This window comes from Callorhinus ursinus, unplaced genomic scaffold (assembly GCF_003265705.2).
Source record: "Callorhinus ursinus isolate GAN/ISIS: 27379988/994484 unplaced genomic scaffold, GSC_fseal_2.0 scaffold15, whole genome shotgun sequence".
In the NCBI taxonomy this organism is placed as follows: Eukaryota; Metazoa; Chordata; class Mammalia; order Carnivora; family Otariidae; genus Callorhinus; species Callorhinus ursinus.
The window spans coordinates 4,308,316-4,319,344 of NW_027397077.1; the positions used below are offsets into that span (position 1 = coordinate 4,308,316).

Below are 11,029 nucleotides of genomic sequence, written 5' to 3' on the forward strand. Positions count from 1 at the left end.
TGGGCGCGTCTCCTGCATCCGCACCCACACCTCGTGCCTGTTCCTTGAAGATGGCCTCGGAGCCCGGGATCTGAGATTGCCTCCAGGGTGGCCAACTCCATGAAAGCACCCCCAATTGCTTTAAGTTGGGGACGGTGCCCCCAGTCTCTGGACCTCTGAGGGTACCTTTGTCGCCCAGCCTCTGACACACCCTTGGTCCCCTGGGCTTGGTGCATGGGAAAGGTTTGCAAGTTATGTTGATCTGAGAATCTGAAAAGATGTGGGAAGCACAAGAAAGGAAGAGTAAGGTGAGGGAATCCCGGAAGATGTCTTCAGGAAACTGACATTGGCGCTGGACCTAAGACTGGAATAAGGAGTCTTGGGGAAGTCCTGAGAGAGGAAAGGCATTCCTCTTCTTCCACGGACAACCGATCAGATGGTCGCACCCGAAAGAGATGGTGGTGGATGCCAGGCCATCGCAGAGCAATTTTGCAGGATACAGTCTTTGCATCTGCTGGGTGTGGCAGAATCAGGAGCAGACCACCAAGATTCCTGCTTCTCTTGTCTAGTGGCAGGGAGGGGGCGTCCAGTTCTAGGGTCCACATAATGAGTTCCCACCACTGACAGGTGAGTGGAAGTACTGTGTGCCACTTCCATGTCACGGTGGTCAAGAGGAGGATGCCTTCTCTACTCGTGTTCATGCCGAGCAGTGGTGCCCAGAGCGGCAACACCATCACCTTGCTAGAGATGTAGTTCTCAGGCCCGCCCCAGACCTACAGGACTGAAAACTCGGGGAGTGGAACCAGTGATGTCTATTTTACCAAGCCAGAGAGAGAGAGAGAGAGAGAGAGAGAGAGACGCTGGGACACTGAGCCAGAGAAAGAGGGTAAAGAGCCAGTGCCTAATACAATAAATCTCACTTGCCTTCCTCCCAGTAGGAGCACAAATGTTTAACAAAATGGAGGGGACAGGGCGCCTGGGTGGCTCAGTCGGTTTAGCATCTGCCTTCAGCTCAGGTCGTGATCCCAGGGTCCTGGGATTGGGCTCCTTGCTCAGTGGACGCCAAGCAGAATTGGAGGAAAGGGCATTTGAGTAGGAGGGGGAGGTCGGAGGAGAGGCCCAGTGCGAGACCCGGAAACAGGAGGGGGGTGGGCCGGGGTGATCACGGGGCCACCAGGATGCCCAGGGGCAGCAGCAGACACAGAAGTGGGAAGGAGCCTGCTGAGTCCCAAGAGCAAGCCTGACTCAGGTGATCAATGACCCAGTCCTTGTAGAAACTAACTTCTGTATAAACTCCAGGATAATTTCTGCGACCGCAGCCAATGCCCCAGCTCACAATCCCCACCTGGACCCATGTTTCATTAAGTTCACGGACCAGGGGCCCCCCAGAGTCTCCCTGGAAAAAGAGAAAGAAACAAACACAGGAATGGAAGAGAATCAACATCAGAACTGGTTGATTGCACTGCAAGGGTTGGGGAGATGGGCACACGTGGGGCTTCCCCAGGACTCCCCTGAAGGCTCCACCAGCCCTAGGTTTCTGGGAATATTTGAGAGTTGAAAACTAAGTGAAAACTTGAACAACCTCTGAGAAATACTCCTGCTTCGCATGTGCTCATGGATGCACACAAGATATATAGCCAGTAGGCCCCAGGGCAACAGTACTGTTAATAATGTGTTGAAATCCTCTTCGAATGCCCCTGTTCCTCCATTGCCCCTGACCTGTCCCCCATGGTCCTCTCCAAGCCTCCCATGACCCAGCAACCAAAGGGGTACCCCTGGCACAGTACGCAGCCTCCAGAGCCCTACTCCAGCTCTAAGGCTCATGTCTATTCTGATTGGCCGGTCCTGGGCCTCCACGGATGTGAAATACTTTGAATATCAACCCTGCATTGGAGGATCCCATAATCCTCACCTCCAACCTGAAATACTCCCTGACCTTAAACCCGCAGAGCCAACACCACACACACATCAGTTCCCTGTCTCCAGACTATCCCAGACATCCCATATACACCCCATCTGATGTAGAACCCTGCCTGTCCTCTCCCAGACCTGCTCTGGGGCCCCCGCCCCCACCAGCCAGCTCAGACAGAAACAGAGAGCCCTCCCAACTTCGCCCTCGCCCCCACCCTCCCAGCAGGCAGTCACCAAGAACTCACGACTCAACCTCAGACACACCCCCTTCACCCCCTCATCGCCCCGGGTCCTGCTCGGGACCCCGCATCATCGCCTAGATGATGGAAACAAACACCTAGCCTACAGTCCTGCCCAGATGGCGTTGAGAAACTCGGCCCAGCGCTCCAGGCCACACGGATTCCAACTGCAGCCCTCTTCTCTGGCCACCTCATTGCTCCAGACCTGGAAGACAGGCCCTACACGTGACAAGTTCCCTCAGACCTCGGAGCCACTGTCCGTGCCGCTCCCTCTCCCTACAGCGCTGTTCTCTTTCCAAGAAATCCAAATACTCATCCTCTGAGACCCAGCTCAAACGCCCCCTCCTCCGGAAAGCACTCAGAGCAGGAGGAAGACGGTGGGCCCAGGAGGCCTGCAGGCACCCACAGGGGTCCCTGAGCTAGCACCTTTGGACCTCCTCTCATCTGTGTGACAGGTATGATGTCTATGTGGCAGGCTTATGACGGGGGTTAACAGAGCTCATGGGGGTGAATGCTCCCACTGGCTCACACAGGAAGTGCCACATAGGGGGAACTCAATTCAAGGAACGTAGAGTATTAGGACTACCCGCCCCCAACGTCCCCACACCTTGGCAGGGCCCCCAGGCAGCAAGGAGCAGGCCCGGCCAGCTCCGGGGAGCCACGAGGGGTTCTCCCCATGAATCTCCTTCACTACGGAGGGAAAGGAGGATGTGGCCGACCACGCAGGCCCTGGCACTTGGGAATGAGGAAGCCTGGGGGGGACACTGTTACCGAAGAAGCCACAACGGAGCCAGGAACTGACCTTGCAGAGACTCTTCCCTTCTCGATAGCCACAGACCATCCCTTTCTTCACTCGGTTGCGAAATGTTCGTAACCATGTCCGCAGCATCTTGTTACATTTCTTGTGGCGAAGAATGAGTTGCTCGGTCTCCTGAAGACGAACTGACACGGGTGCTGGAGCGACAAAGTCGGGGTCTGCGTGAGTGGACAGCACAGGAGTCCCTCAAACCCCCTCTGTGACCTCACACTCTTGCCCCCTCAGAGGCGTCAGGGCAATGGATACTGTCCCACTGACAGGAGGGAACGGAGGCTGTGGGGGTGAGGGGAGAGGGAGAGGAAGAAGTAAGAAAGGTCATGGCAGGAGAAGGAGGGACCCCTCAGGACAGAAAGAGCCCAGGCCTTACAAACCGGAAGAGAAAAGCAAGCATCACTCTGAGTCCCAAGAGTAAGTGACAAGTGTCCTGTGCCGAGCAGAATCACAGACTCTCAGACAGGGAGTGCCCCCAAAGCTTGCAGTCCAGCCTCTTCCCCGAGATAGGAGGCCCTCCAGCCTCCCCAGGAGGGTTGCTCTGGCTCAGCCCACACCCCCTGGCGCGAGCAGCTCCCTCCCCACCAAGGGGAGGTGGGACTGGTAAGTGGGGACCCGAAGGGGCAGCCTGGGGTGCTGGTGTTGGCCCACAGGTGGTCGCACCAGGCACAGGGAGGCTGAGGCTTTAACAGGGGGACAAGAGAGGATGTCCCCACCAGGGACTTCCATGGAGGGGCAGTTCTGACTGGCAGCCAGCTCATCCCCCCCGGAGCTGAAATCCGTGCTGAACAGAACCCATCATCCCTGGCCCCCGAGCCCCCACGTGCTAACATTCTCACAGCAATTCTTGTTTTAATGATTTTCTTTTATTTGAGAGAGAGAGTGCGCACAAGTAGGGAGAGGGGTCAAGGGAGAGGGAGAAGCAGACTCCCCACTGAGCGCGGACCCTGGGATCCTGACCTGAGCCGAATCAGATGCTTCACCGACTGAGCCCCCCAGGCGGCCCTCATTAAGCAATTCCTAGCGGTTCAGTTACTCCCTGGCAATACCTCTCATCCTCTCTTGTCCCCCTGTTAAAGCCTCAGCCTCCCTGTGCCTGGTGCGACCGCCTGTGGGCCAACACCAGCACCCCAGGCTGCCCCTTCGGCTCCCCACTTACCAGTCTCACCTGCTGCCAGTTGGCCCCAGCCAGTCACCCAGCATTTTGTCCCACTTTCCACGCGGAGAGACCTTTCGGGGAGACACACAGGCTGGACGTACGAGGAGTAATTCACCGAGAAGGCCAGTAGAATGAGGGCGATGTCATGTCTCAACGTTCTACTGTCGTAAAAGTGATGGCAAACGATGTCTTCCACCGGAACCAGCAGCGTTGTTTCGGAATGAGAATGTACCAGTTTGTCTCCCAGCCTCACTGTATGTTCCTCGTGGCTGTGGGAAAGGACATGCCCTTCCCAGAGATCCCGGAGGGTCTACACTCCCCTTTCCACAGTTTCCAGCTTCTTCCCAGCCTGGTCCCGTCTCCTCGGCCAGCATCAGGCCCTTGCCTGCTTGCACACCACATACAGTCCCCAAGCCCCGAACCACTCCAGCCAGTGGTTCTCCAAGTGAGGTCCCGAGACCACCAAAGCAGCCCCAGGGAACTTGGTAGACATGCGAATTCTCAGGTCTCACTCCAGACTGAATAAAACCTAGGGCGCTGTGACTCCTTTCCAGAGGAGGAAGGGGAAGCTCGGGGATGGGGACCCAACGGGCTCCAGGTCACAGAGCCCCTGACACTCACCTAATTATGCAGTGGGCAGCGGTCAGCACCCACCGACTGGCAATGAGAGAGCCTCCGCATATGTGTCTGTCATTGATCTGCAGGCTCACCTGCCAGGGCCACTTCCGCTCTGCGGTGGGCAATCCACTGGCTATCCTCATAGACCTCTGGCCGCATCCTGGTCGGCTCACTGAAGAGAAGGGACTGGAGGTGAAGCTACTGTCTGGCTCCCCGCCCAGCGCCCCTGGCCGGCCACCAGCCCGCAGAACCAGGTTTCCTCTCCAACACTTCAAGACAGAGTCTGACCCTTGTAGCTCCCCAGCCAAGCAGCTTCCCTTCTGGGCTCCCAGGCGGACCTGTCCAGACCTGTCCAGAAGCAGTACCTTGACGAGAGAACGTTCCAAAGACAGTGGTCTGGCTGGACTCCACTGTGAGTGTTAGAGGTGCTGTAGCTGCAGTGGATATTGGCATCCGCGGGGACTCGGGGGTTCCTGGTGGCGACGGCGCCTTTGGGCTCGCCGGGATCATTGCAGAATCCGCGCTGGGACTGTAACCCTCACCTGGGGAAGATCAGTGAGACAGGAGCTGGCCCGAGCGCACCCCTTCGCCTGCCCCTTCCCCCCGCACCCCCAGCAAACCTCCCCCTTCCACTCCCCACCCCGTGAGCAGCCCAGCACGGCCTCGCCCCCCCTCCCCCGACCCCACCGAGCCGGGGCTGGAGGAGCAGGAGCCTGAGCAGGAGGCCCAGGGGGCCGCGGGGGGACGCCATGGGCCCGCCCGCACTGCAGCCCACTCAAGGCGCCCTCTCGCGGCGTCCCGCGGCCCTGCGCTCACGTTGGCTGGACCCCGGTGCGCGGGCACAATTCCCAGCCAGCTGCACCTCCAGGATTCCCGCTTCCTGGTTATACGACCGGAAACAATCCAGGTAGTGCTCCTCCGGCGCTTGAAGATGTCGTTGCTTTTATCGACCTTAAAATAGAGATCTTCTGGGTTAAACGCCCGAGTAATCTAATCGCTGGAGCCCTTGAAAGGACAAGGACATGCATTCTACCCCATGGAAGGTGAAAAACAGAAAGGAAGTATGATAAATAGAAAATACAAAACCAAAGGGCAGTATCGAGTCCTAATATGATAGCATTTGCAATTGAGTGTGAACAGGCTGAACACACCAGACAAGCAAGAACTTTCACATTGGTAAAAAAGATAAGGTCCAGAAACATACCAGATACTAAAAAAAAGAGGCAGATACATTGGTAATAAAGGAATAGGAATGAAATACCAGACAAATCTGATACAAAAGGAAGGTGGGATAGCAAGTTTCTATCAGATCATAAAATCAAAGGCAAAGATTACGCAAGACGGGAGAACCTGAGGGGCTCAGTCAGCTAAGCCTCTGACTCTTGATTTCAGCTCGGGTCATGATCTCAGGGTTGTAAGAGCCCCACATGGGCTCCACACTCAGGACGGAGTCGGCTTGAGATTCTCTCTCTCCCTCTCCTTCTGCCCGTTCCCCTATTGGTGCGTTCTTTCAGAAATTAATTAATTAATTAATTAAAATATTATATAAGGGACAGAGAGATTTATATACAGTTAAAATAAAAAAATAATCAAGAAGATGCAATCAGGGGTCGCCTGGGTAGCTCAGTCATTAAGCGTCTGCCTTTGGCTTAGGTCATGATCCCGGCATCCTGGGATCGAGCCCTGCATCGGGCCCCCTGCTCGGCGGGAAGTCTGCTTCTCCCTCTCCCACTTCCCCTGCTTGTGCTCCCTATCTTGCTGTCTCTCTCTGTCAAATAAATAAATAAAATCTTTAAAAAAAAGAAGAAGAAGAAAATGAGGAGCCCTTAATATGTAAAACAACAGTTGACCAACGTCATGGGAAACCAGAGTTTTTCAAACATTCCTCTTAAGAAGCCAATAGCTTATAGAGGCAAAATTAAGCAAAAATTACAGGATATTTGGCTATGACCAGTGATAACCTTTTTTTTTAAGATTTTATTTATTTATTCATGAGAGACACACACAGAGAGAGAGAGAGGCAGAGGGAGAAGCAGACTCCCCGCTAAACAGGGAGCCCGATGCGGGGCTCAATCCCAGGACCCCGGGACCATGACCTGAGCCGAAGGCAGATGCTCAAACTGACTGAACCACCCAGGCCCCTCACCACTGATGATCTAATAGCAATATGATGAATTTTACAACTACCAGCAGAGAACATTCATTCTTATTGAGCACTTAAGAAACATTCAGGAAGGCCACAAAGGAAGACCAATAAACTCAAGGAATCAACTTTATGGCTTCTGTTCTTGAGCCACACATCTATAATACTAAAATCAACTTCTACAAAAAATCCCGTAGTTCTGAAACACACAGAACTCTAGAAGATGGTCCTCCTATTAAAAAGGAAATCATAGGGGCGCCTGGTTGGCCCAGTCGTTTGAGCATCTGACTCCTGATTTTGGCTCAGGTCATGATCTCAGTGTCATGGGATCAAGCCCTGCGTCGGCTCCACGGCTCCATGCTCAGCGCAGAGTCCACTGGAGATTCTCTCTCCCTCTGCCCCTCCCCCACTCACCTGCTCTCTAAATGATTAAATAAATAAAAGCTTTAAAAAAAAAAAAAAGGAAATCATGAGAGGGGCGCCTGGCTGGCTCAGTGAGTAGAGCATGGGACTCTTGATCTCAGGTCGTGAGTTCAAACCCTACGATGGATGTAGAGCTTACTTAAAAATAAAATAAAAAATTTAAAAAAAGAAAATCATGAGGTAAAAAATGACAATTTAAAGACTACTACCAATGAAAGCACTATATACGAAATATCGCGTGATGCAACTATAGTCGTCCTAGAAAGTAATGTAAAGCTTCAACCATATCAGAGCTAAAAATGCAGCTCAGAAAGTTGAAAACAATCAATGGAGTAATCCCCAAGACAGAGCTTGGGAGAAAGAAACGACTAGTAAGAAACTGCAGCAGAAGTCAATAGAGACAAAATTATGAAGAAGATGAACACAATCAGAATTTTGTTCTCTGAAAAGCTTAATAAGAGACAACATCCTAGGAAGAATGAATAAAAGAAAAAGATACAGAATAAATAAAGGGAAGCAACTTAAAGATATAACAGATATTTTTCTTTTAATTACAGAAGAATGTTATTAAATGCATGTGCTCACTTGTCCTTCCGGCCAAGATAGACTAATAGGGATTGCCCTTCCCACCTAAACAACCAAAGGTGGGCAAAAATATGAAACGACAGTTTTCAGGACACTGGACACCAGGCCACAAAGGGCAGGACCGCTAATAGATGGAAACCAAATGGGATGAGTCCTATCATGGCTCTGCTTGTGGACTTCAGAGAGTTTCTAGGCCACAGTTCAGAGAAGGGGAACCTTGGCAGAATGTCACAGGCTCCCTGAGGTGATCAAGTGAAGCTGAAAAGTGGGGGGGGGCACCCCAGGCAGCTATGCAAAGAACACTGGGGGGCGGGGAGAACTCTGGAGATCTGCAGAGGCTCCCCCTTGAGTACTCCCCAGTGTAGTGATCAGTGAGGGGGTGGGGGGGAACTACCAGAAGCTAGAGAGATAACCACTTGAAAGGATTAGAATTAACAATGCCCGGTGTTCACCGGGGGGGCCCAGGAATAGTGCCTGTTTCCAACAGCCAGACTGGAAAAACTCAAGATTCACAGAGCCCTGGGTAGCATGTTCAGAGAAGTCTTGTCTCAGGCGGGCCGCCTAGGAGGCTCAGTCCACTAAGCGTCTGCCTTAGGCTCAGGTCATGATCCCAGAGTCCCAGGACCAAGTCCCACCAAGTCCGGCCTTGGGCTCCCTGCTCAGCAGGGAGTCTGCTTCTGCCTCTGTCCATCCCCCCTGCTCATGCATGCACTCTCTCTCTGTCTCAAATAAAAATCTTAAAAAAAAAAAAAAGTTCTTGTTTCAGCAACAGGAAATAATTGTTCCTAGACTGAGAAGTGCTCCAGTCCTGTCTAACAAATCTTTAAAGCGAGCCCTGAAAATATCCATTTCTTTTTTTTTTTTTAAGATTTTACTTATTTACTTGACAGAGAGAGATACAGCGAGAGAAGGAACACAAGCAGGGGGGAGTGGGAGAGGGAGAAGCAGGCTTCCTGCTGAACAGGGAGCCCAATGCAGGGCTCGATCCCAGGACCCTTGGGACCATGACCTGAGCCGAAGGCAGATGCTTAACAACTGAGCCACCCAGGCGCCCATGAAAATATCCATTTCTAAGTAATTTCGCTGCATTCCAAATAAAGCTCAAGAAAATTTCTAGGAAAATATCAAACATCCAGGTAAAAGTCACAGTGTCTGGTATCCAGTCAAAGAATACCCAACACTCAAGGAGCATGAAGATACAATGCATAAGGTGGAGAATAGCCAATCAATCCAAAGAACTGACACAGGTGTTAAAATCACTGGCAAGAACATTAAAACAGCGATTATAACTGTAAGCTATACATATGTACTCAAAAGTTAAGTACAGATATTGAAGATGTAAAAAGACCCAAATCAAACTTCTAGATATATAAACTACCATGTGTCAGATGAAAAAAAGACAGTGACTGCTGGGATTAACATTATGTTAAACATGGCGGAAGGAAGAGATGGATGAACTTAAAGACATGACAACAAAAAAAAAGAAAATTACCAGAATGAAACACAGAGAGAAGAGGGAGTATAAAAAAATATAACACTGTGGGCTTGTGGCACTTCCACAAGGGAGAGGTGCTGCGTGGGAGAGACAAAAATATTTAAAGAAATAATGGTCAGGTGCCCAGGGGGCTCAGTTGGTTAGGCGACTGCCTTCAGCTCAGGTCATGGTCCTGGAGTCCCGGGATCGAGTCCCGCATCGGGCTCCCTGCTCGGCGGGGAGTCTGCTTGTCCCTCTGACCCTCTTCCCTCTCGTGCTCTCTGTCTCTCATTCTCTCTCTCTCAAATAAATAAATAAAATCTTTTAAAAAAATAAAAATAAATTTAAAAAAGAAAGAATGGTCAAACATTTTTCCAAATTTAATTTAAAAAACGATTACCCCAGAGATCCCAGAAGCTCAACGAATGCCAAACAAATGAAGCTAGACGGAAGCACAACCTAATCAAGTGGTGCTCCAAACCAGTAATAATGTGAAGAGGAACACAGGGAAGTGTGACAGTAGACACCTCATCAGAAACAACACGAGCACCATTCTCAGCTGAGGTCAACAAGATGACGCCATGCCTTCCAGTTTCAGCTCTCATAGCGTAAACACTTGTTCCCAGTCTACCATGTGCCATATTTTTCCATTTTTGTGCTTTTTTTTTCTTTTTGCTGCTGATTTTGCTGTTTAAAATGATCCCCAAGCAAAAAAATAAAATAAATAAAATGATTCCCAAGCATATTGCTTAGGGGCTGTCTCGGGTCGCTAAGGACTCCAGCTGTGATGTGCGTCGCAGAGAAAAGACATGTTAGGTGAGCTTCGCACGGGTATAAATTACACTTCTGTGTGCCCTGAGTTCAGTAATAGTGAATCAACTGAGTGTATTAAATAAGGTGTCTTTAGCCAGAAACAAACAGAAAATAAAGCTACATATTGACCACCCAGTGACAATGTTGTGCAGCAAGACTCCCAGGAATCTACTCCTGTATTTCTCTGAGGAGCAGTTGTTCAGTATTTGCTAATTCAGTACTCATGGCTACTTCACAGAACATAAAAACTAAAAAAAAAAAAAAAAAAAAAAAAAGAAAGAAAAAAGGAAGGAAAGAAAAAAAGAAAGAAGAAAAAAAGAAAACAAGAAAGAAAGAAAGATAGACAGAAAGAACGAAAAAGAAAGAAAGAAAGAAAAGAAACATGTTACTTTTAGCAACTGGGTTTGGGGTGATTGGTTACTCAGCAATAGGGAACTGAAACCCTTATTGAAACTCACATTGTCCCATGTTGTCTGGACCAAGTGTCTCAGATGGGGTTCCCCGGAAGCAGATCCTGAGCGGGAACTGTATGTGCAAAGCAGAGTGTCCCACCCCGGCCTCCCTCAGACAGCAGAGGAGTGCCCTCGGGAGATATGTGGGTAAGCGAGCAAGGGAGGCAGAACTGGGCAATGGCAGAAGCTGAGCTACAGTGCATTTGCAACTGAGGTCTCAGCTGATCCTCCAAGAAGCCCTTCCAAGTTGGCCCCAAGTGAGGCAAGTAGGCTGGGCGACACCTGTCCAAGGGTGGGATCCTGAGCGCATCCCTTCCCTCAGACGAGTGCAGCTTTTGGGAAGGCTGCAGCTGAGGCAGTATTTTCAGGAGCTGGGAGAATGAAGTGCTTTCTCATGGCGTGGCAATACCGCCTGACCCCCGGGG

General features: G+C 51.0%; 1 protein-coding gene across 1 annotated transcript; it reads right to left on the reverse strand.

Annotated features, from left to right (window-relative positions):
- Positions 1 to 1,062: 1,062 nt before the first annotated feature.
- Positions 1,063 to 5,465, reverse strand: LOC141374234 (serine protease 44-like). The gene is made up of 6 exons (XM_073901744.1): positions 5,402 to 5,465; positions 5,080 to 5,256; positions 4,718 to 4,886; positions 4,097 to 4,365; positions 2,932 to 3,083; positions 1,063 to 1,375 (listed from the first exon to the last, which is right to left on the reverse strand). Exons 1-6 carry the CDS (start codon positions 5,463 to 5,465, stop codon positions 1,142 to 1,144), a joined length of 1,065 nt encoding a protein of 354 aa, XP_073757845.1. The 3' UTR covers positions 1,063 to 1,141.
- Positions 5,466 to 11,029: the final 5,564 nt, after the last annotated feature.

Excerpts from the sequence above, each read along its gene's own strand:
- LOC141374234 (XM_073901744.1), bottom strand. The coding sequence starts at position 5,465 with ATGGCGTCCCCCCGCGGCCCCCTGGGCCTCCTGCTCAGGCTCCTGCTC. Across the intron at positions 5,257-5,401 it reads GCTCCTCCAGCCCCGGCTCG|GTGAGGGTTACAGTCCCAGC; the intron begins GTGGGGTCGGGG and ends GATCTTCCCCAG. Across the intron at positions 4,887-5,079 it reads TGGAACGTTCTCTCGTCAAG|TGAGCCGACCAGGATGCGGC; the intron begins GTACTGCTTCTG and ends CCTTCTCTTCAG.